A 25,402-nucleotide genomic window follows, 5' to 3' on the forward strand; every position below is an offset into this window, starting at 1 on the left:
GGCTTCTGGAACTTCTGTGTGTATAGGAATCACCCAGGAATCCGGTTAAAATGCAGATCCTGATTTGGCAAGGCCGGGCAGGGTCTGAGATTCTGCACTTTGACAAGCTGGTCTGCGGGCTGCACTGTGAGCAACAAGGCTGTAATGACTTTCCATTGATTATTTAACAATGACTGAGTACGGGCATTAGCTGACCTGCAGGTGCACGGCAGTGATGGTATTTGGCAGAAATGGCACAGTGGACTTTGTGATGAAAAACAAAACAAATGTTCAGGGCTCCTGGGTGGCTCAGTCGGTTGAGCGTCCGACCTCGGCTCAGGTCATGATCTCCTGGTTCGTGGGTTGGAGCCCCGCGTTGGGCTCTGTACTGATGGCTCAGAGCCTGGAGCCTGCGTCGGATTCTGTGTCTCCCTCTCTCTCTGTCCCTCCTCTGCTCGTGCTCTCTCTCTGTCTCCCAAGAATAAACAAATGTTAAAAACAAAACAAAAAAATAAATGTTTGTGTTATTTGCTGGGTCAGCCATGGAGTCATGCTGACGAGAGGCCTGACTGCCACGTGCTAAGAGATGAGCAGTTATAAACTTCTGCCTTCCTGTCATCCGCAGAGAGCTGGCTTTCTGGAGTCTGTTTTAACAGTTGTTATGGGGGGGGGGGGGGGAATAAATGCATTTTATTATGCAGATGAATTTAAATTTCGGGTTGCTCTATCCCAGGTATGAAAACTACATTACAAGGAGGTTGAGATTATCTATTTTCCTATGCTAAAAAAAAAAAAAAAAAATCAAAAAAAATTATTGGAGGGCTATGTGTCCTGCCTATCACCGGATGGCCACGCACATTTCAAGCTGTCATATACTGTGTCATCCCTGCACCACCTGCTTAGCTACTAAGCTGAACTCAGATGAGCATGAAGTTTCCTAACAGTTATCACACGAGCCCACACCGGTGATAAATTTCAACAGATTTTCATGAATACACTCACACACAAGTAAAACTGAGAAAATCTGAATAAGATCACTAGATAGTATCAATATCAGTATCTTAGTTTTGATATTATGCTACAGTTTTACAAAATGTTACCATCGGGGGGGAACCTGGGCAAAGTAAAGTGCACAGCCTTCTCTCCATGTTGTTTCTTACAACCGTGTGTGTGCACCTACCATTATCTCAAGGAAGATTTCAGTTAAAAACAGGCATAGGGGCACCTGGCTTACCCTGGGCACTTGGGTAAGCATCCGATGTCGGCACAGGTCACAATCTCACAGTCTGTGGGTCAGAGCCCTACATCGGGCTCTCTGCTGTCCGCACAGAGCCGGCTTCAGATCCTCTGTCTCCCTCTCTCTCTCTCTCTCTCTCTCTCTCTGCCCCTCCCCCACTCACACACTTGCTCTCTCTCTCAAAAATAAGTAAATATTTTTTAAAAAGGTATAAAATCACTTCCAGCCAGCCCTTGATACGCTTTCAATATGGGGGGAAAGGACAGAAGTATTAAGAAGGTAAATAAAAGGGGCACCTGACTGGTTCGGTCGGTAGAACATGTGACTCTTGATCTTGGGGTTGTGAGTTCAAGCCCCACATTGGATGCAGAGATTACTTAAAAACAAAATCTTTGTAAAAAAAGCAAAATAATAAACAAAATAAAAACGATAATGCTCATGAAATGCTAACAGCATAATAGGTACTGCGATCCGCGTTTCATGTTCAAGACTTTAATCTTCATAACACTCTACGAGGCACTATTATCATGATTGTTATTATGATTTCTGTTTTCTGTTTTAGATGAGGAAACTGGGTCTGGGAGAGCTTCGGGAGTTTTTCCCAAGGTCACGGGGTCAGAAAGCAATAGCACAGGACCCAAACGCAGAGTCCACTGCATGACACGGAGGATGAGACAAGAATGGAAGGAGAAGTCACAGTTAGGGATGAGGACTGTGCTTTGGGGAGGGGGCAGGAAAGGCAACTTGAAGCACTTTGCAGGATGTTGGCCTCGCAAGATGAGAGGAACTGAGCTGACAACAAGCTGAGCGAGGCTATTTCCAGGCAAGAAGACAGAAGAAAACACTGCATGTCTGGGAGAAGGCTTCATTTACCCGCTGAAGAAAGCGGCGTGTTTGTCTGCTTCGCCACTCAGAGGTGGATGGGAGCAATATGGCAGAGGGTCTTGAATGCTAGGGGGATGTGGTAAGGTCTTCCTGGATCTAATCAGCAATCTGTAAAAGCTAACAAGGCACTGATGAGGCCAAGGTTATATGTGAATCTCCAGCATTCACAAGGGAACCCAAGTGCAAGGTGTTTACAGTTTAGTACAAAGTAATCGATTCCCAGGGCCAAAAAAAGCAATGGGAAGCAATGGGAAGTGATTTGGAGAATTGGTATGTGAAGGGAACCAAAGAATGAACACCAAAGGCCGTAAAGTGGTTGAGACCAACGATCTTTATGGAATCAATGGAATTAAATCTAGTTCCATATGGCTGCTTGTTCTTTCAATTATTGAGTGCCTACTGTGTGGCCAGCACCATTCCCAGGACTTGGGATGGATCAGTGAACAAAATACAGTGACCAAACTCCCTGCCATCAAGGAGCTCACCTCCTTGTGTGCTTAGTGCTGATTCCTGACCAGGAAGATTCTTAACTCTCAAAACCTAAGATTCCACTTTCATACTGTACTCTTCAGATCCCATCACCCCAAAGAGAAATGCAAATCTCTCTAGCGTGAAGCTGGGCAGCGATGCAGAAAGACAGACACAGCACTTCTGACTCAAGAGCAAGGGCAATCTTACCGCCGGGTGGTTACAAGGAAACTTAAGATGGGCAGGGCGTCAAGACTTGCCTCTGAGCTGGATCATAAAACCAAAAGCAAAACCAAGGTGAAGGATTGGCTGTGTGCCCCTTGAAGATGATTCAAGTTAGCCTGGGGTACCCTCTCTGCTTTCCACTCCCCAACTGGGATTAACTTTGGAATCTTCCATAACTGTAGAGAAACTGGGGGCTCTCCAATCCTAGCCTGGGTAAACACTACTTCAAGACAAATCGGAATGGCCTTGCACTGTAAAAGCAGGAAAGGCAGATGGGAAATAAGTCCACTCGTTTAGGTAGGAGATATTCTACAATATAGCCTTGTTCTTAGAACACAGCAGAATGAGAGGTCTGGGATTTTCCTCAGAATTGCTAAAAGCAATCTACAGATGAAGAGAAACTGCTAAACGATAAGCTGATGGTCATTGTTTCTCCCCCCTCCAAAAAAAAGAAAGAAAGGAAAAAAAAGACACCTCAAGGTAAGTGAATCAGGCAAGAGTCAAGAGTGGGCAGATTTATTAACATTACCCCCAACCAAGAATTTCTAACATTTCAAATTTCAAGTTCCCACAAGCTTCAGTTGTCTGCGAATAAATGTCTCAAATTTCTTTTTGTCTTAGTTATAGAAAGATTCACCAATTTTTTTTGTGGTATTTTAACAAGTTTGATTTAGCCCCTAGTGACCTTCTCATGCTTTTGCGTCACATTTGCAGTGATATTTAGGCCTTTGGTGGAAATTTGGCTATATTGTATTTGCATGTAAGAAACATGGGCCTCTTCCACAGTGAGACTACTGACTTCTTGCATGGGTCAAAAAATGGGCACTCACTGTGCCACAGTCCCCGCAGCATTTCCCCACTTTTTTTTAAAATTTTTTTAATGTTTATTTAGTCTTTGAGAGCAACAGATGGAGCATGAGTGGCAGAGGGGCAGAGAGAGAGGGAGACACAGAATCTGAAGCAGGCTCCAGGCTCTGAGCTGTCAGCACAGAGCCCGACGTGGGGCTCAAACTCACAGACCAGGAGATGGTGACCTGAGCCAAAGTCAGATGTTCAACTGACTGAGCCACCCAGGTGCCCCTCCCCACTTTTTGTTAAGGAAAAAAAATGCCACAGATACAGAGGTACTATTTCTTTCTCTCTCTCTTTTTTTAAAAAAATATTTATCTATGTATTTATGTACTTTAATGTTTATTTTTGAGAGAGAGCGAGCGAGAGAGACAGAGTGCAAGTGGGGGAGGGGCAGAGAGAGAGGGAGGCATGGAATCTGGAGCAGGCTCCAGGCTCTGAGCTGTCAGCACAGAGCCGGATGTGGGGCTCGAACCCACCCACGACTGTGAGATCATGACCTGAGTCAAAGTCGGGCGCTTAACCAACTGAGCCACCCTGGTATCCTTATTTATTTATTTTTAAGGGGAGGGAGGGGTCGGGGGGGCGGGGAGAGAATCCCAAGCAAGCTCCACGCTGTCAGGGCAGAGCCCCACGCAGGACTCGATCCCTTGAACTGTGAGATCATGACCTGAACGGAACACAAAGAGTCAGACACTTAACCGACGGAGCCCCACCCCCCCGCCAGGCGCCCCAGTCCTATTTCTAACTTGGGACTGCACAGAACTACTCTTGAATACACAACTTGCACTCACACTTCTGGCTGCCCTTGAGTGACAGGCCAGCTCTGCTACTGGGCACAGCAAAGTGAGAACAGCCCTCCTACCCGCACGGGGCAAGCTTTCTAGAGAGTCACTTAGCCATGCCACAAAACACAGGACGCACCTCAGACCTCGAGCAGAAAGCAGGAGCGGTGAGTGCGTGTGAGTGCAGAAGCAAGGGTCCCACAAGAACTCTGGTGGCCACAAGGATGTGCATGAGACCGTCGACTGTGGTCCCGGAGATGGCCCGTGTTATTTAGCTGCATTGGGCTTGCCGTCCCCAAGACTCCGGTCTCAGATTGCAGTTAGGGGCACAAGCCGAAAATGACAAAGGGGGCTCCTTCCTTGTTGGCAGGTGAGGAAGCTAGAACCTGCCTCCCCCAGTGGTGGGCCTAAAACTAACTTTGTCACGCTCCTCTTCCTCTCCACCTGCTCCTCATTGGCCACTTTACCCCCTCCCCCCCACCCCGAACTTTTAATAGTCAAGGTAATTTGCCCAATAAAATGCTCGATGTGGATGAACAGTTGTAAAAAGTACTTATCTGAGCCAGGAAGAGCATCTGATGACTAGAAAAGGAAACGCTATGTTTATTGACATGAAAAAATTAATACTGCAACTTAACTTTGTATTAATATTTTGCTAACCCACGTCCATAAGCTTATCCTGGGTATGCATCTGTGCTCATTGGCGTGCGATCACTCCAGCGGTATGCGAAACAACCACATAGAAGGGGCGCCTGGGTGGCTCAGTCGGTTAAGCCTCCGACTTCAGCTCAGGTCATGATCTCACGGTTTGTGACTTCGACCCCCGCGTCGGGCTCTGTGCTGACAGCTCAGAGCCTGGAACCTGCTTGGGATTCTCTCTCTCTCTCTCTCTCTCTCTCTCTCTCTCTCTCTGCCTCTCCCCTGCTCATGCTCTTTCTCTGTCTCAAAAATAAACATTAAAAAAAATTTTTTTTAACAACCAAATAGTATAAAGCTGGCTCTCCTGCATAAAGTATAAACATGACTTTTATGTGACAGAGTTTGGCCAGTGGGGCAGAATGATTTGCTCAGGAAAAAGCTACCTCAGATCTGGAGATTTTTTGATTGGCTATTTTAGGACTAGGTCTTTAGAAACCGATGTATTACATGTTTACTTTTTCACAGAGTTCAGTAACTGAATGCATTTGGGAGTATTTAATTTTCTTTGGAGAATGCCTGATCTATAAAAACAATACTAGGTTCCTAAACTATGAAGTTGGGGGGGGGGGAGGGAGAACATAGTAAAGTAGGATGGTAAAAATAACTGATTAATAACTTGTCTTAGGCAGTTATTTACAAAAATAAAATCTTGGCCATGGTTCAGCATTAGTTCAAAGCCCATTTGGGACCCTTTAAAATTAAAAATACAATAAATTCATATATCATGCACAATGTCTTTTGTGCATTGATTATTGCCATGAATTTAATTCCATCTCTTTCAAATACAACCCCCCCCACACCCAATCAGGAATAGAGTAAAACAAATTTACTTCCAGGCAGTATTTTCTTAGCCTCTTTTGTATTTGTGATCTCAGAAAAACAAAACATACACTGGTTCAAAAATCTACTTTGATTTTTCGGCACAGAAAACCAATTCTGTCTACTTTTCCCAGCACCATTAAGTGAATTCTACAAATCATTTAGACCACCGAAACCTCTCATTTTACTATGAATTCTGATTCCAACTAGCACTTCACATTTTTAAAGTGCTCCCGAAAACTGACTCAGGCGAGTTTTTTTTTTTTTCCTTTTAAAGTCTACACCCAAAACATTTGCTTGCAAAACTTTCTGAATAGGGACATTGCCTGGTGAGACACATGCAGTAGACAAAATATCAAATTTCTTTTTCCAGCTGTCCAGAATCCCATTAGTGCCTCTTGCTTCTATCGGTCTTTTGCTATAATTAGGATGGCTTAGGGTTTATTTGGGCCTTTTTTCAAAACCAGATTTCCTTCTTACCAGCAGCAGCTGTCATTCACAAATACCCTAATGGTGCTGGGAGACTTCTTGTGATTTACATTGTGGTACGGCGATCATAATATGAAATGAAGAGAAACCCCCACACACACACGCACGCACGCACGCACGCACGCACACACGCACACGCATGCACACACAAATACCTTTCATCTAGTAATTTTTGGAAAGAGGAGTCTTACCTGAGGATGAGCACTGCCGTCTGGAACCCCGCTTGTCTCAAATAGGGTACCGACCAACACCCCTTCTCCCTCGAAGTTTGAGTTCCCTCCTTGCGGGGGTGGGCCCAGGGGAATTCGCAGGGTCTTTGCTTCTTGCTCTGCTTGGGCTGGAACGGCACATTCTCCTGCACGGAACTGGGAATTCCAATCAACAGCTTCTGCTTTGGCATGAGGACCGTCTCTTTTATCACTCTGGGCTAATGGGCGCTTAACAGGCTCTTTGGGATAGAGGAGATTAAGGGTGGCCTCTGTTGTGCTTTCTTTCAAGTTGGGGCTCAGCTTCTTGGGTTGTCCTTTGGCTTCTGGCCGCCTCACCCCGGCAGGTATCTCGGAGCCCCTCTTGCTCAATGAAACCTCGTCCCCTACTTTTTTCTCGGCTGCAATCTCCAACCACTGGTCCACCCCTGAGTTTTCTAACTCACCAGACAGACGCTTCATCGCTGTCTCTGTCACCGCTTTATCCATGTTTAGCAGATTGTCACTGGTGAATTCCTCTCCTGCTTGGTGGCTGTCTCTGGTTTCTCTTCGAATTCCTGGATAATCATTTTCAGCAGCCTCAGAAGCAGTGGGTAGTTTACATCTCGCCTGGTCTGTCACTGTAGACGTTACATCCCGGTGAGGCCCCAAGGTCAGAATCATCCCCGTTTGCAGGGATGAGGGACTGTGGGTGGAGGCTTGGCTGCTCCTCACCCCTACTTCTTGGGGTTGTGAGTGATTACCGCAGAAGCCACTGGTGGCATCCATAGGCCCCATGTCATCTGACACCCGAGGCCCACAACCCATTTCACTGAGGAAATGCTCACGCCCACCCGGGCCACACGAACCGAATTCCATCTCTTCGTCGTTGCTTTCTAATAAAAAAACCTGCCCAGTCCCCTGCAGGTCCCTTTGCCAAACTGCATTAGAGTAATCCGTCATAACGTCGGAACATTCCAGATACTCTAGGTCATCATCTGAAAACTCCTCGGTGCAGGTTAGGGTTATCTCTGGGCAAAGTTCATAGTCGCTGTCAGAGTCTTCGCTGGACACCTGTGGGCTGCCTTGCTGCTGAATCGTGGCCCTGTCACCTGGGCCATCGGATGTGGCTGCCACCGCCAGCGGTAGGCTGAAGCTAATGTATTTCTGCACTCTGGGATTCGGATGACCAGACTTTAAGACGTCCTCAAGAGGGCCATCACTGTTTAAGGCCCCATCCACTGGCCTTGATCCTTTGGAATGCACTGCCCTGTGGCAATACACATGTTGCTTATCGGGAATATTACTTGATTTAGAAGAAAGCCACCCATCCGCAACTTCCTCCGTGTTATCCGGATCACGAGCCTCTTCAGTTCGCCTTGCTCCTTTAACATCCAAGGGATTTTCAGAACCGGAGGCACCAGTGTCATTATTGGCCAATAACCGGAGCGAGCTTGAACAGCCGAATTTGGAGGACGGGGAGTCAGCTGACCTGGGACTACCTGAGGGGACACTTTCTTCGCCCCTACGAGGATGTTCTTTCTCATCAAGCTGGTTTGCTTCTTCCTGCATGCTTGACTCTGTTGCATGTTTCCAACCCGTGTCCCCGCCACCTTTGGGGTTAGGGGAGAGCTGTGGGTTCTCTGCTGAGCACTTGACTTCAATGGAAGCAGAACAGCAGATCATTCCAGAACAGTTTTTAGCAGAGATTTGATAAACAGCGGTGTCATCTGGGGTACAGCTAGGATGAAGAAAACACACTTGATAAGTTGGCCGTGTTTGGATGGGCATGCCAACATTCCTCACATCATGGCACAGAAAATGACCATGGTTTTTTGCTGCACACTCAAGGAGATCTGTGATCTCCCTGGAAAGGGGCTTGCGGTCAGAGTCAGCCAGCTTCTGAGTCCCAGCTGCCCTGGAGCTGAGAATCTAGGAAGCCCCGCATTTTCCGTTAAGACCTTCCCCAGTCTTACCCCAACTTGAAAAATGATGAGAATTATTCAGACTAATGGGGAAACATCTCACACTCTAATTTCTCTTTCTCTCCTTTTATTTTGAGTCCTTTTTATACTATAGGAATTTGAAAAGGCATTATTTTCTGGAGTGAGACATTGTACACAAGTAACTGAAGTATTTGACCTCAGGCAATGGACAGCATAAGCAGTAACTGTTTTTAAGACCATGCTAAGAAGGCATGGTTCTTTTTTTTGTTTAATTTTATTTTAATCTTTATTTATTTTTGAGAGAGACAGCGTGAGACTCCAGGGGAGGAGCAGAGAGAGAGAGGGAGACAGAGAATCCAAAGCAGGCTCCAGGCTCCGAGCTGTCAGCACAGAGCCCGACGCGGGGCTCGAACTCACGAACCGCGAGATCATGACCCGAGCCGAAGTCGGACGCCCACCCGACTAAGCTACCCAGGCGCCCCTAAGAAGGCATGGTTCTTGCCAGGAGGCTATAAAGACGCCACACTGGGATTATGTGTAGGAAGAATGTGCCCTTTCCTCTTCATTTTACATGACTATGGGGTCTAAACCATGACCCATGAACCCCCTGGCCAGAAACCCATGCCCACATGCCATCCTGACTTACACAGACCAAGCCAGGTGCTTGGCTTTGGCCCAGCAGGGACAAACTTGACTCCTGGATCATGTTGAGCCTGCTCTCCCTGCTCCAGGAGGGACGGTGCTCCTGTGTCCCCTCCCTTTACTGACTGGAGCTCCATGGAACCTTGAACCTAACAGGCTTTGCTGATCTCTCCTGCTAGGGCCTTTCTCCGGGCTCTGCAGTCCCAGGAAAAGCCTGTTGCACTGGCTTTTATAATTTGCACTCATAGATCTCATTTGATCTCAGTGTAGCTGTAACATTGCTGGCCTCACTCTGCATTATCCGGCGCAGAAGTAAATGAGCATTTTCAGAAGGCGGGAGCTGTGGGTTGGCTCAGAATTAGAAGTGATGTTTAGATACTTATTGCCTGATCTGTGTAAAATACGCACACACATCTAACCCAGAAGGATCAGTGTTAGACACCGGATGGCACACCATCTTCCTTATCCTCCTTCTTCTCGCCGAAGGCACCCCTCTGTCTCCCTAAGCTCATATGTGCTCATAAGCCCTCCATAGTCGCGTGTGCTCACATACGCCTCATTTTCAAAACACCATACACTAATTCCAATTTTCTTAATATCTTGCCCTTTTTTGTAATCTGGTTCCCAAGTAGAAGCCACACAGGGGTGGCTGAGGGTCACCAAGCTGGACCCACAGCTGATATTCAGACTTGCCCTGGGCAACAACACGGGGAGACTGAAAGTTAGGGTCACTTTCTAGAGGCAACAACACCTGCTGCTCCTGTATACTTCACGAGGTCATTCTGAGGTTCAAATGAGAAAATCAATGTGAAGGGGCTTCGTAAAGCAGAAACTTTATGCTACATATATGCTAAGAATGTAGAAGCTCTGGGGCGCCTGGGGGGGGGGCTCAGTCGGTTAAGTGTCCAACTCTTTTTTTTTTTTAATTTTTTATGTTTATTTATTTTTGAGAGAGAGAGAGAGAGAGAGAGAGCGTGAGTGGGGAGGGCCAGAGAGGGAGGAAGACACAGAATCCGAAGCAGGCTCCAGGCTCTGAGCTGTCAGCACAGAGCCCGACGCAGGCTCGAACCCACGAACCACGAGATCATGAGCTGAGCCGAAGTCGGCCGCTTATCCGACTGAACCACCCAGGTGCCCCAAGTGTCCAACTCTTGACTGCGGCTCAGGTCACGATCTCACAGGTTCATGAGCTCCAGTTCCATGTGGACGGTGAGGAACCTGTTTGGGATTCTCTCTCGCCCTCTCTCTCTGTCCCTTTTCCTCCCCCTCTCTCTCAAAATAAATAAACTTTAAAAAAGAATATAAAAGTGCTAAAATGATAATCATGTGATGTGATAGAGGTATTAGCTAACGCTACTGTGGCAGTGATATTGCAATACAAATGCACCAAATCAAAATGCAGTACACCTTAAAACATACACAACGCTGTATGTCAAATATAACTCAATTAAAAAAAAAGAAAAAGAAGAAGGATGTGAACGTGCTAAGACCAGATTACCTCTGGTTCTCAAGAACTGTGCAGAAGAATCACCAGGAAACTCTATTGAAAATTCTTGAATCAGAATCTGTGGGTTAAAGTCCTGAGAATCTGCTTTGAAAGATCCCAAATACAGGGACCTGGGTGGCTCAGTCAGTTGAGCATCCGATTTCAGCTCAGGTCATGATCTCATGGCTTGTGAGTTTGAGCCCTACATTGGGCTCTGTGCTGACAGCTCAGAGCCTGGAGCCTGCCTTGGATTCTGTGTCTCCCTCTCTCTCTGCCCCACCTGTGCTCTCTCTCTCTTTTAAAGTAAATAAACATTAAAAAAAATTTTTTAAGGTCCCAAATACATTCTGCTACAAATTGTCCTTGGTCTGCCCTTGGAGACATCCTCATCACTTATGCTTGGGTCTCTTCAAGCCAAATTAAGGCTGAACAAAGAGAAAGGGGCCTCTGCCTGAGCTCCACATGGCCTATACCACTGCCTACACGCCTCTTTTCCAGTAGTTCTGGGAGACCTGGCCTCAGCTAGGAACTTACAAGGAGCATCAAACAGTACCATGGGCTACTGGAAAATTCTAAGTAGTTGGGTTGATTTCCTGATTTATCCAGACCAGGATCTCTATGCCAGAGAAACCACCTGCCCTGAAAGTACCAGGACTTGTGTGGAAAAAACAGAAAGGCAGAGAAGAAAGTAAGGCAGAGAGATCAAAGGACCAGGTAAGAAAGCAGTAAAGGAGGGAGCACCTGGGCGGCTCAGTCAGTGAAGCATCTGACTCTTGATTTCGGCTCAGGTTACGATCTCAGGGTTCGTGAGATCTAGCCCCGTGTTGGGTTCTATGTTGATCATGGAGCCTGCTTGGGATTCTCTCTCTCTTTCTCTCTCTCCCTCTTTCCCTGCCCCACCCCCACCAAAATAAATAAATAAACATTAAAAAAAAACAAAACAAAACCTACTAGGCGAAACAATCGAATTTCTGCAAGAACCTTGTCGGTCACTTCTGGGCTAAGTTGCTCCGTGGAGACTAGAAGAGCAAGAGAAGCTCCAAGGAGGGGACTTCGGTGACAGCAGCTGAAACGGTGTGAGTAGGACTGGGCTTTAGAATCTTTGCAAGATGCTGGCAGAGTGACCTGTGTGCCCCACAGTGATTTGACAGGAATGCAAAAACATCCCGGAAGAAATTCCCTGAACAATTCGTTGCGTTCCCTTCTTGACTGTCTTTCCTTTTGGCCGAAGGAAGCAGCAACATTCCTGACTTGCTGTGAAAGTCTTGCCAGAATGACTCTACTTGCTGGAATACTCTTTGTTCTTTCTAAATTACTCATTTCCATATTAAAGAAAAAGAGGTACATGTAACCTTAAGTGGGTGGGGCTTCCTCTGGGCTTGAACCCCCTGGGTTGGTCTAGACCAGAGGTTCTTAAATATTATGACGGCATGACCCCTTTCCACGCTCAAAAATAATTGAGGACTCCCAAGAATGTTTGTTTATGGGCTTATATATCACTATTTACCATATTAAAATTAAAACTGAGAAAAGTTGAAAACATTTATTCATTTAAAAATAACAAAAATAGGGGCGCCTGGGTGGCTCAGTCAATTGGGCATCTGACTCTTGATTTCAGCTCAGGTCATGATCCCAGGGTCACAGGATTGAGCCCCTCATCAGGCTCTGTGCTGAGTGTGGAGCCTGCTTGGGATTCTCTCTCTCTCTCTGCCTCTGCCCCTCTCCCCCACTTGTACCCTTTCTCTCTAAAATAAAAAGTTTTTTAAATACCAAAAACAAACTCATTACGTGAGCATAAATAACACATATTTTTCTAAAACAAAGTAACATTTCCTAAGAGTGGCATTGCTTTACATTTGTTCACACATCTAATATCTGGCTTAAAAACCAGCTGCTGCTTCCACGTTCATTGTGATACGATACATTGTTTTGGTTGAAATACATGAAGAAAATCTGGCTTCACGCAGATATATACTTGGAAAAGGAGGGAGTATTTTAATAGTCTTTCCATATGATTGCCAATAATCTTCTTTGAAACTGAAGAGGTTGCAATGTGGAATCTGAAAGCCTATCAACTAGTTACATAAAATCCAATCGTCTGTATTTTCACATGCGTCTTTACCCACTAGACAGCTCAAGAGGAGACGTGAGCAGACAGAATAGTCAATGAATTTGAAGGTGATTGAGATGATCCAGTCTTCAGAACAGAAAGAAAAAAGAATGGAGAAAAGTGGGCAGAATCTCAGAGACCTAGGGGACACCACCAAGCTCGCAACATGCATGAAGGGAATCCCAAAAAGAGAGGAAAGAGGCAGAAAGCATGTCTGAAGAAAGTGGAAGTCCTTAGTTCAGAGAAGGGACTGCAATGATCGCTTAAAAGCTTGGATTTTTTTTTAATTGAGGTGTAATTGAAATATAACATTACATTAGCTTCAGATTGACATATTGCATTAGCTTCAGATGTACATTGGCTTCAGACATATAACATTACATTAGCTTCAGATCGACATATTGCATTAGCTTCAGATGTACATTGGCTTCAGACATATAACATTACATTAGCTTCAGATCGACATATTGCATTAGCTTCAGATGTACATTGGCTTCAGACATATAACATTACATTAGCTTCAGATGTATCAAATAATGATTTGATATTTGTATATGTTAAGAAACGACCACAGTAAGTCTAGTTAACATCGATCACCACTCAGAGTTACAAATTTCTTTTTCTTGTGATGAGAACTTTTAAGATCTATTCTTAGCAACTTTCAAATATACAATACAGTATTATTAGCTCCAGTCACCATGCCGTATATTATGTTTCCAGGACTTACTTATTTTTTAACCAGAAGTTTGTGCCTTTTAAAAAAGTTTGGGTTCTCATCACAAGCAATAGATACTATTAGTTTTCCTTGAGGTGACAGGCCTACTTTGTTTCTTTTCTTTCTTTTTTTTAAACGATTTTTTGTGTTTATTTACTTTTGAGAGAGAGAGACAGAAAGACAGAGCGTGAGCGGGGGAGGGTCAGGGAGAGAGGAATCCAAAGAAGGCTCCAGGCAGGGAGCCATCAGCACAGAGCCCGACGCGGGGCTCGAACTCACAGACCGCGAGATCATGACCTGAGCCAAAGTTGGACACTCTACCGACTGAGCCACCCAGGCCTCCCTAATGTTTATTTATTTTTGAGAGAGAGAGAGAGAGAGAGAGAGAGAGAGAGAGAATCCCAAGCAGGCTCTGCGTTGTCAGCAGAGAGCCTGATGCAGGGCTTGAACTCACAAACCATGAGATTATGACCTGAGCCTAGGTCAGACAATTAACCGACTGAGCCAGCCAGCCAGGTGCCCTGATATTCTTTGAAATGCCTACATTTCAATCCCCACCATGACTGCACCCCCGGGTGGTGGGTTTTCACATGCATTACTTCACATGTCTATTCATTCACTATCCCAGTGACACAAACAAAACAGAATGACTTACTCCATGTAGGGCTGCAAAGTGGATTTTCCGGCTCAGGTTTCTTCTCTTCTTCCTTTTGTCTCCTGAAGGTCATTCCCCTGCTCCCCAGAAAACTCTCCCCGCAGAATTAAAATTCCTGAAACTCAAACCATGTGATCTGACCAGACGCCCCGAAGACGGTTCGTGGGAGACGAGGCTCAAGCTTTTGGCTCGAGGTGAGATGTGGAATCTTCTCTGGATCTCAGGTACTGTTCTAGTTTACTATGTTCTCCACTTCCCAGTGGAGGAAAACAAGTTCTGGGAACAAAATGCCTGCAGCGTTTTCATCGGTGCAGCCAGGAATGCGGAGGTGGGGAGGCCTCCAAAGCCCCCGCCTTCTGTCCCCACCCCGTGGATTTTCTGAGCCTCTCCTGCCCATGCAGCAGGGAGGAGGGAGAGCGCTCTGCTCAGTAAATACTTACACGATGACATCTGCATCCTTGCCAGGTGAAGGTCAAAATATTTTCTTGCACTAAATGTCTGTATTGTATTACTTCCCTAAGTGCTACTATCGATTTTATTGATTGAATCATTCAGAATAACTAATGGAGTAAGAAGGGCTTGGGTTTTTTCATGCCCCAAACCTACGTTTGTTATAGAGAATTCTGTATTATGTTATGGAAGAATTCTAATATTAGAAACACACAGACCTTCTTGATCGCATCTTCTGCAAGCAGCTACGTGTATTTCCAAACTGATGAGGAGTTGCCGCACACATTTACCGATTTACTCATTTATCCAACAGATTTAATGAGCCACCAGTCCGAAGACTGAAAGGGGACTTGGAGCTGTGGCCCTCTGGACCCTGCCTCCCTCCCTGCTGTGTCCTTCTTTGCTCTGCCCTGTCTCTCGGAGCTGACCCTTGAGGCTGTGTCTCCCGGGCTCCCAGCACCGCTGGCTTCTTGCTACCCTGGAGCACAGGGAGGCAGGAGATTGGAGAGGGGGGAGAAGGGGAAAGCCAGCCTCAGGTGGCATTTCTAATAGGCTGCATATACCCCTTCTGCCCTGTGACCCAGAACTAGCAGTCCTGCGGCCTCCCTTCGACGGAGCAGCCTCGGAGACGGCGACTTCCTGCTGACGTGAATCTCTGGGTGACCCCTGTTTGGCTCAGTTACCTATATAACCCCGCATTTCATGCTTGAAAATAGCTTTTGTCTTCCTGGTTAGACCCTGAATGATACAGAGATGATCTAGTTTACTGAGGCCCAGAGGAGATGTGACTGCCTTAAGTCACACAGTTAAAAAATGATCAGAAGTGTCTACCGTGTGTAAGGCACTGTGTTGGCCTCCTTGTAGAAGACGGACGTGGTAAATTCCTAGGCCCTTGCTAGGAGCTTCTCATCCAATAAGAGAAATGGCCTATCTATACCAACAGCTACAATGCAGGACAGTGGGTGCAAAAGCTGAAGCAGGCCCAGGAAATACGCAGTAGGACTTTGGCAGGAAAGTTGGTATATGCCTGGGGTTGGGGAGGGGGCTGATCATTCCAGGCAGGAGGGACAGCCACAAGGTGAGCCACTGGGAGAGTTGTGGGCTCAAAGGTAGAGCCACCGCTTTATTTATCATTTAAACAGGACAGTTTAGAGAATGAAAAGGGACACTATTGATACACCGTGACCACAGGCAGAAACCAGGGCCCTCCCAGGGAAACTGAGGCCGACTCAGGTAAATCAGGAGGTACGGTCACCCACCGGGAGTTGAGCAGGGGCCTGGATCATGGGACACTTTCCACCGCAGACTGAGGAGTCTGGACCTCAGGCCCCAAATGGGACTCCCTGGGAATCAGATCAAAGCGGCCATTTAGGGAGGAAGGGAAGCCATTCGGTAAGATGCTCCCCACAAGTGCACAGTGTACCAGAGTGAGAATGGAGGGACCCCGCTCTCCATACGTGACATGGCCTGTGGCCCCCGCTTGAGCAGGGACACCTCATTCTCCCATAAGTCCTGTTGGACCTACAACAATATTAAGTCCCAGCCCAGTGTGTGGGACTTGAGAAAGGAGAGAGAAATTGATGGCACAGGACCTGTTTCCTTCCCCAGGGGAAATGCCAATTTTGCAGAGAGAGAAGAAGACTTTCGGGTGTCAAACAGGGAGTGGTATGCAGTTTGCAAACTCTAGCGTCACCGAATCCCCAAAGGCACAATCGAGGCAGGGAGTGCTTCTGGTGCTAGGAGGGGAGAGGTCAGGGTGGCCCGGATCATCAGACCTCATGCCAGGAGCGTGGAACTTGAGCACAGGGGGAAGGATTACATTTTGGCTGGTGGGAAAGGGGGGAGGGCATTCCTGGCAGATGTACCAGAGCTGGACCGAGCAGGTCCTGCGTAAGGGACAAGAAAGAAAGGGCCCTGAAGGACGGGAGCAGTGGGCCGAGAGGCTCAGAGCAGCATGGCCCGGCACGCAGTAAACACCGACCCGGTAGTTCTCGGCTCTGGCTGCACATTACAATCACTCGGGATGCATTTTAGAAACAGCAGGGCCAGAGAGTTTTTAGGGCAGCGAAGTACTCTGTATGATACTATAATGGCGAATACATGTCATGACACATTCATCCAAAAGCATCGAATGTACAACACCAAGAGTGAATCCTAATGTAAACCACGGAGCCTGGCTGATAATGACGGCTCACGGAGGCTCACCGATAGTTAACAACCGTAACGCTCTGGCGGGGGGATGTTGACAGTAGGGGAGGCTGTGCGTTGGGGGGCAGATATGAAAACTGTACTTTCTGCTCACTTTTGCAATGGGCTTAAAACTGCTCTAAAAAATGCAGTATTTCAAAGGGGGAAAATACCAGGGTCAGGGCCCTACCAAAAAAAAGGCAATGAAGCAGCCTCTCGAGGGTGATGGGCTTTGCCATGCGTATTTTTTAAAGCTTCCCACGTGATTCTAAGGGGGAGGCGGAGCCCAGAAGCACCTAAATGAATCTTAGCTCTCGTATGGTCATGAAGGAGGAAGGGGAATCGGTAAGTTGATGGAAGAGGAAGTATCTTTGCCTGGGTATGTATCAGGTGTGATTTCTTGGCTGTATTTTGGCACAGAAGTGCTAAACTTTTGACAGGCTTTTGAATCTCTGGGAGCCATGCAGGCTGACTGGATATTCTTTAAATGTTTTTTTAATGTTTGTTTATTTTTGAGACAGAGAGAAACAGAGCATGAGTGGGGGAGGGGCAGAGAGAGAGGGAGACACAGAATCCAAAGCAGGCTCTAGGCTCCGAGCCATCAGCACAGAGCCCGATGCAGGGCTCAAACCCACAAACCGTGAGATCATGACCTGAACCAAATTCGGATCCTTAACTGACTGAGCTACCCAGGCGCCCCAAAATTACCTGACTTTTTAAAACATTTTTTAATGTTTATTTATTATTGAGAGACAGAGAGAGACAGAGCGTGAGCATGGGAGGGGCAGAGAGAGGGGGAGACACAGAACCCAAAGCAGGCTCCAGGCTCCGAGCTGTCAGCACAGAGCCCGAGGCAGGGCTCAAACCCACAAACTGCGAGATCATGACCTGAGTCGAAGTCGCACACCTAACCGACTGCGCCACCCAGGCGCCACTGACCAGATATTCTTTAAATAAGAAATGAGCAAATGGACTTCCGAAATGAAAAAAGCCTACAGCATTATTACCGTCAGGCTTAGTTAACAGACAACCAAACCCTCTTGGCAAAAGAAAACTCAAGCATAGCCAGAAATAGTCCCTACCCACCGCCCAGGCTAGCACAATGCCCAGAATGTGTCCAGAAATCTCAAGGTACATTGCGACAGTAGGAAAGCTCCTACATTCAGTTGTAAATCCGTCTATGACAGACAAGGCAGCTTGAGAGCAGGACCGAGGACAATATACCAGCAAACACTGGAGGACCCAGAGCTCTTTTATAAAAGCAAGTCAGCTTAGAATTTCTGAAAGACCGGCACTGCTAACTCATCAAACACCCGGCATGCCCCAGACCAAACTCTGGATTTTCCCACCCAAACCTGTTTCTTGTCTCAAAAATATTTCGTTCTACCCATCGCTCAGGGGGCACGCCTCAGAGTCCATTTTTCACCCCTGCTTCTGCATCCAATCCAGTGGCAACTCCTGGCAGATGGGTCCAGAACCTGGCGGCTTCTTGCCACCTGCTCCAGGACCACCCTGGATTGGGCCACTTCATCTCTGGTCTGGATTATGGCATTGATGCTGGGGCGGGGGGGGGTCTTCCCCGCCCTGCCCAGTCTCCTCTGCGGCCACCGTGACCTGGCACGCTCCCATCTCCGGCTTCCTGCTGCCCCTGCTGGTCCCTCTGAGAACACTCTTCCCCAGCACAACCCCACCCCTCTCCCTCTCTTACCCTTCACACCTCTGCTCATAGCACCTCAGCAGAGCCACCTCCTGTCCTGAGACTCTTTCCCTCCCCTTTCCTCTTTGTCACCCAACACTACTGATTTTGCTGGCATCGTTAATGCGCGACTCTTCCTCTCTCCCTGTCCCATGAGACCAGGGTTCACTGTGCTCTCTACCGGGTCCCCAGGGTCTTGATCGGCCCTGGCATACAGTAGGCCCTCCATTAATCCTTATTTTTGAAGGCAGTCCTCACGATCACTTCTTTTTGAGTTATACTCCAGCACACATGTTAGTAGATTCTGTTTTAGAGGATAGCTGTGCTGCAGGGAAATGCAGGGAGAGAGGGAGACACAGAATCCGAAGCAGGCTCCAGGCTCTGAGCTGTCAGCCCCGAGTCCGATGCAGGGCTCGAACCCACAAGCAGCGAGATCGTGACCTGAGCCAAAGTCAGACGCTTCACGGACTGAACTACCCAGGCGCCCCTAGAATGTTTGGCTTCTAATCCTGGCTTTGTTCCTAACCAGTTGTTAAGAACCTGGATGAGTCCTGTGATCTCTCTGGGCCTTGGGTGATCTATAAAGTAAAAACCAATTGGGTCTGACCAATTAAATCAGACCTTCTGAGGGGTAGGACCTGAGTATCAGCATTTTTTAAACGTAACAGAGAGCCAGGAGCGGGATGGGCTCCCCCGTGTGTCACTGGGTACGGGAATCGCCTGGGATCTTGTTAAAACGCAGAATCCGATGAGGGCCAGGACGCAGGCAGTCTACCAAGCTCCGGGGCTGTGGCTGCTGCGGCTGCTGCCGCTCTAAAATCAAGTTTGAAGGCAAAGTCTGCGAGTCACTTCCAGCCGGAGGACTCCAATATCTCTAGAGGGTGAAAGTCCCCTTATTATATTCTCAGAAAAAAAATAGCAGCTGTCACTTGACTTGCTGCTCAATTTGAGCTGAGTTCCCACTAAGCAAACGCCTGGCAAGCTGCCCCCACAGGCAGGAATGTGGGTGTTAGAGCTGGTTTTGCATCTATATCTATATCTATATCTATATCTATATCTATATCTATATCTATCTTTTTTTTTTTTTTTTAAACCAACTGCTGGACCCAGGCAGGGAGAATGCACGAAATCAGACCCGAGAAATTCTCTCTCAAAAGCATCCTGGGAGACCTGCGGTCAGGGAAGAAGCCATCACCATGTGACTGTGTCTCTTTGTCTGCCATTCTGCCGGAGGCTTGATGCTTGCTAGGTCCCACTCTGTCATTTGGGCCATCTCACCACGCCTCTGCAGCTCTCCCATGGCCTGGGACCTGGGCATGAGCAGGTGGAGCCCCTGGCGGCCGGGAGGAAATTATTTTACAATTTTACTATTATTTCCTGGCTTCACAATCCTCTTAAACAGCGTGGCCTCTAGAGTTAACAGCTGGCCGACCACCAAGAAGCCACAGTAATTCCAATCGTGTCCTCCCCGTTCACATGGCTGCCCATGGAATGGTTCTGCAAGGAAGGACACAGTTTCCTCGACCCTGGGAGGGTCCCTGGATGGGTCTGAAAATTAAACTGACAAGGACAAGGATGGATTCACATCTGCCTTTCATTTTTGAGTTATACTCCAGCACACACGTTAGTAGATTCTGTTTTGGAGGACAGCTGTGGTACAGAGAAAGGCATACACTGAATTTTTGCATGGATGGGGGAGCCTTCCCAAGAGAATGAAGACCCAAAGAAGTGACGAGAGCAGGAGCCTTTTATACCTTTTAGACAAAGAACCAGTAAGTTTGTGAAGAATCGATAAGACAAAAGGGTTTGGGCTAGAGGCAGCAAATGGTGAAGAAGTAACTAGGAAGGTAAGAATGAGTTTGACAAGGTTTGTATGGATTTCTTGGCCCCCAATTCCCTGTCTCTACTGATAAAAATGTCTTCCCTCGCCCTGGCACCAGAAATATACCCTTCACACAGAAGTTTTATGACCTGTTACAAGGAAGAAAGGAGAGGAGGGTTGAGATGTGGGGCTCAGACCTTCAATAGAATAACAAATTCTGGTGGATCCTAACAATGAAACACTAAAAAAACAAAACCAAAAACAAAAACTGGTCGGCAATAAAAGGAATGAACTATCGACATACCAGAGGACATAGATGCTTCTCAAGATAATTATGTGTAGTGAAAGAAGCCAGATACAAAAGAGTACGTGCTCTGTGATCTCATTTATATAAAACTCTAGAAACCATGAACTAGTCTCCGGTGACAGAAGGCCGTTGGGTTACCGTGTGAGGATCAGTGGGCAGAGAGAGGCAGGAAGGCCGGGCTGCAAAGGGGACACGGGAAATTGTTTGAGGGTGATAGATACGTTCATCTTGATAATGGTGATGGCTTCACGGGTGTGTGTATGCATCAAAGCAAACCAAATTGGACACTTTACGTGTAGAGTTCACTGTGTGTCAGTTACACCTACGCAAAGCTGTTAAATGTACATATATATGCACACACACAAACACACACACATTATGTGAAAAATAAAGCGAGATAAGAAAGGTAGGACATGCTGGGGGCAGACAGTGCTATTGGTGGCTGGGTCAGAGAAGGTCTTAGTGCTCAGGGGAGTTGGAGCAGACATGAGAACTAACCATGGGGCCATGTGGGGAGAGAACATTCCACGTAGGAGGAAGACAAAGTGCAAGGCCATGTGCGAGCAAGCTGCTAGACCTGGCTCATGTCTCTGAGTTCGGAAATGGCTCAGCAAGGAGTTAAGGCATCAAGATCTGGACAAAAGAATTGTCCCAAGGTTCACATACAGTTTTGCACCTGCCCTGACCACCCAGGTAGAGCCCATGTCTTTAGCCTGAGCCTGGCTTCTTCTTCTTTTTTTTTTTTTAATTTGAGAGAGAGAGAGAGAACGTGAGTGCACAAGTAGGGAGAGGAGTAGAGGGAGGGAGGGAGAGAGAGAGAGGGAAAGGGAGAGAGAGAGTCTTAAGCAGAGTCCATGTTCATCAGGGATCGCAACGCGGGGCTCAAACCCACGATCCTGGGACCATGACCTGAGCCAAAATCAAGGGTCAGATGCTCAACCGACTGAGCCACCCAGGCCTCCCAAGCCTGGCTTCTTAACATCAGCTCAGGAATCTGCACCAAGATTCTTATTCAAGAACTCAGAGATCTGTTTGACCCCATCTTCTCTGAAATGGGCAGGCAGCCTGATTCTACTTGCAAATTCATGACCAAGAATGACTTGTGTCTGACAAAGTACGGACCTCAGAGTAGAAAGAATAAACACTTACTAAGCATCTGCTAAGTTCCAGGCACTGTTCTAAAAGCCTAATGTGTATTATCTCATTTAATCTTGACCCAACCCAGCAAGGTAGATACGATTAGTATTCCTATTTCACACGTCTAGCAACTGAGGCAGACAGAAGATAAGCAACATGCCCAATTAAGAGGCAGGGCCAAGACTTGACCCCAGGCAGTAACCCTTGAGCCATCCCTCATAAATACCCACACATGGCCTCACAGAGTGTTGCAAATCCCTGACTCTTACTCAGTAGCCCCATATCTGCCTCCACTGGCCTGGTCTAGGCCTGTCCCCGTACATGGCTACGATGACTTCCACATTTAGGGAAATCTATGGACTGAGCTGTGTCCCCCTAACATGTCTATGTCGAAGCCCTAACTCCCAATGTGATGGTATTTGCAGATGTGGCCTTTGGGACGCAATCAGGGTTAGATGAGGCCATGAGAATAGGACCCTCGTGGTGGGATTAGTGCCCTTATGAGAAGACACAGCAGAAAGCTTGCTCACCATATGTAGAGACACAGCAAGACGGCAGCTGTATGCCAGCCTGGAAGAGGGTTCTCCTCAGAACCCCCCATGCTGGTATCTTTATCTCAGACTCCAGCCTCCGGAACTGTGAGAAATGAATTTCTGTTGGGTAAGCCCCCCAGCGTGTGGAATTTCTGAGCTGACTAACGCAGGCAGGGTCAGGTGGACCAGGCCAGGTCCAACCCCCTCTCACGGGTCCAGCTCATTCTTGGGTTCATCTGGGGCTCAGGTGTGGCCTAGAGGAGGTACTCAGGTTGGCCTTCCCCACCCATATGAGGGGGGCTCGGGCTGAGGTCTGGGCTGAGAGTTTGAGATGCTGGGACTGGACCAACCTTGCAGGACTCAGAAGAAGGGAGAGGGCAATCCAGGCAGTTCAGAAGCGATTAGAGTCTGGAGGCAGGCAGAGAGGAGGTTCGGGGTCCAAGTAGCCCAGAGAACTAAGAACAAGGCGAGGAGGGCGGGTGGAGGCAGAGGCAAGAGAAGCCTCCAGGTGTGATGGGGCAAAGGTGGAAGTAAATTTCATGGAAGCCCTTGGCTAAGTGCACGAGAGGCGGAAAATAGGGCTGTGCTGGCCAAGACAAAGACACATGTTCCCAAACCAAACTTTGTTCTTAGTGCCTCCCCCACCCCCACTCCCAACCCCCTGCCCTGCACCTCTCCCTTCAGAGGTGGAGCAAAGCCCATGCCAGGACTCACAGGGCCTGACTGGTTCCCCCTTTTCCCTCAAGGAGCTGTCTGCCCTTGCCAAGTACCTTCTTCACGATGTCCCCCTTTAAAGAGGGAGTCGGTCAAATGATTGCTAATACTAACGCCGTGATTTTTCCATCAGCGAGACTCCCCATCGCGTCGATCATCAGAAGCGTTGGGTCACGACTCTGATTACAAATTAAGACGGAACCCCAGTTGGCCCAAAACTCCCCTAGTGTTACTGGTCTGCTCTAAATCCTCAAAAGGTGTTGATGGAGTGGCATTTACAAAGATATTTAGCACATGTCCAATTTCCAGTGATGAGTGCACCTTTCGCTGCCCTGACGTCTTGGGAGGGGCTCTTGGATCAATCTGTCACCTGCTCCCAAACTAGCATTGATTTGCCCCAGGAGCCAGCACCGTGGGGGGAAGCAATGGCCCAAATCCAGCCCCCAGGAAAAGATGAGCGTCCCACAGTGCGGCTCCCATAACCATGCACACACTTACCTAACCAAAGTCAAAACCAGAATGTCAGGACAGGCTGTGGATTCTCAGCACGGAACTATCACCCTGGGGACTAAATGGGAGTTTCTCATCAGACCCTCAGGACTCATTCCAGAAATGCTCCAGGCGAGGTCTGAGGAATGAGTGGAATGCTGAATTCATTCAAGAAGAATGCCATCTGGGCTCCGTGCTGGGAACACAGAGGCCTTCGCAGTGCCGAAAGTTCTCCCAGTCACCCTTAAGACTTATTACACCTACTTAAGCTCGAGGGAACACGAAGTTCACAAAATGCTTTCCTACCTTGGATAAAATGCCTTTTCTGTCTTAGCCAAGACATAACAAGATTCAGTCATCTTTATTTCTACCCCATGGTTCCTTGATGAAACACGTTAATTATATTTTATCCTCCGAGAGGGAAATAACGGGGTGGGGGGGGGGGGAATGTTGCCAAACTCTGCTATCCTTCTTACCTCCAAGTTGCCCTATTTTTTTTTTAAATCAGTTCCAAAATTAACTTCATTGCGGGGCTATGTTCAAATTGCATAAAATAACTATTATTTACAGAGTATTCTAAATTCTTTGCACATGTTGGTTTCCTCCCCATACCAATCCTATGAAGCAGGTACTATCGTTATCCCCATTTTGCAGATGAGAAAACTGAGGCTCAGAGAGGCTAAGTAACTTGCCCCAGATGGTACAGTTTGTAAGATCTGGGATTCAAATCCAGACAACTTGGCTTCAGATCCTTGCTCTCCACGGTGCAAATAACCTCCTGTCCTTTGTGAGCAAAGTTGATGGTGACAATTCTACTGTTAACAGGATATGTGCCTTGAAGCGTTTCTTTCAGGAATAGAGATATTTTGAACTGATTTTCCTATTCTTATTTGCCCAGACTCTTTCTCGACCAACAACGCATGTGTTTTAGATGTTTGGCAAGGAGCTTGGTTTTCCCTGGGCGATCGTGTACAGGAAGAGGGTGATGACCTCCAGGAACCAAAGTCTTTGGCTCAGACAACAAGCACGTATTGACAACTCTTTCTACACACCAGAGACGCTTCGGGAATATAACACAGTGTCCCAGCGCTCCTGGGGGCTGTCCACCTAGACGTGAGGAATAACTAAAAAGGCTAAGACATCATTAAAGTCACAGATTCCACCATCTAAAAAAAACCATCCAAACAGGGTTTCGGGTATAAACATGTATGAGAAAAACAGCTTCAACTTCTTCGTGTGGGTCGCTGCTCACCTGTTAAATGTCCACGTCTTTCCTATCTTTGAAAATCCACCACTGATTCGAACACTTTTCAAAACCATTCATACAAAACGATCCCGGCTCTAAATACAGCTACTACAAGCTAGGGCAGAGTGATTCTTTCAGAGTAATTCTGGAACCATGCTGCTTGCAGGGAGCGGGCAGGAAAATGATGTTAATTACTAACTAGTTAGCATTTGTTACAAGCCTAACGCGCACGTTGCTGACCATTCTGCGTGAAGAATCTCACTTAAGCCGTCCCCCGAAATCATTTTATGAAGACACCACAGCACAGAGAAGTTCACGGACTCGCTCGAGGCCACACAGCTAATACGTCGCGGGGCACAACAACAGCAGAAATGTGGGCCTGGAGAAAGAACCTGGAGAACTGTGTCGTCATTGACAAGCACGTGAGGCTGCGGGGGATCAGAAGTAACAGAAATCCCAGTCCCTGCTGCCCCTACGAGCTGACCTGCCAACGAAGAAGGGAGGACAGAAGCGAGGCAGAAGGCACTAGCTTCACACGGCCAATATCGACCAGATGGTGAGCAAAGAGTCCTGTCCTCCCGGAGCTTTGTCCAGTCAGGACACAGACAGAAGCCAAATGAAAGCTTAATGGGCAGGGAAACAACATT

The 25,402-nt window shown here is 47.4% G+C and overlaps 1 protein-coding gene and 1 long non-coding RNA gene across 15 annotated transcripts in view; one reads left to right on the top strand and one right to left on the bottom strand.

The window, feature by feature from the left end:
• ALPK2 (alpha kinase 2) overlaps positions 1-25,402 on the bottom strand; it is a 148,343-nt gene that overhangs the window by 66,878 nt on the left and 56,063 nt on the right. For 13 of the 14 annotated variants that reach the window (XM_027069066.2, XM_053205762.1, XM_053205761.1 and 10 more), the window contains one exon: positions 6,627-8,361. In XM_027069066.2, the coding sequence (XP_026924867.2) occupies positions 6,627-8,361 (1,735 nt within the window). Of the gene's footprint in view, positions 1-6,626; positions 8,362-23,518; positions 24,437-25,402 lie in introns of those variants that run through there. The other variant, XM_053205765.1, reaches the window with a different exon arrangement.
• Positions 1,805-24,541, top strand: LOC106978904 (uncharacterized). Its single transcript, XR_001430877.3, has 3 exons — positions 1,805-3,274; positions 14,243-14,398; positions 24,408-24,541. It is a non-coding gene; the product is annotated as an uncharacterized LOC106978904 (long non-coding RNA).

This window comes from Acinonyx jubatus, chromosome D3 (assembly GCF_027475565.1).
Source record: "Acinonyx jubatus isolate Ajub_Pintada_27869175 chromosome D3, VMU_Ajub_asm_v1.0, whole genome shotgun sequence".
Taxonomy (NCBI): Eukaryota; Metazoa; Chordata; class Mammalia; order Carnivora; family Felidae; genus Acinonyx; species Acinonyx jubatus.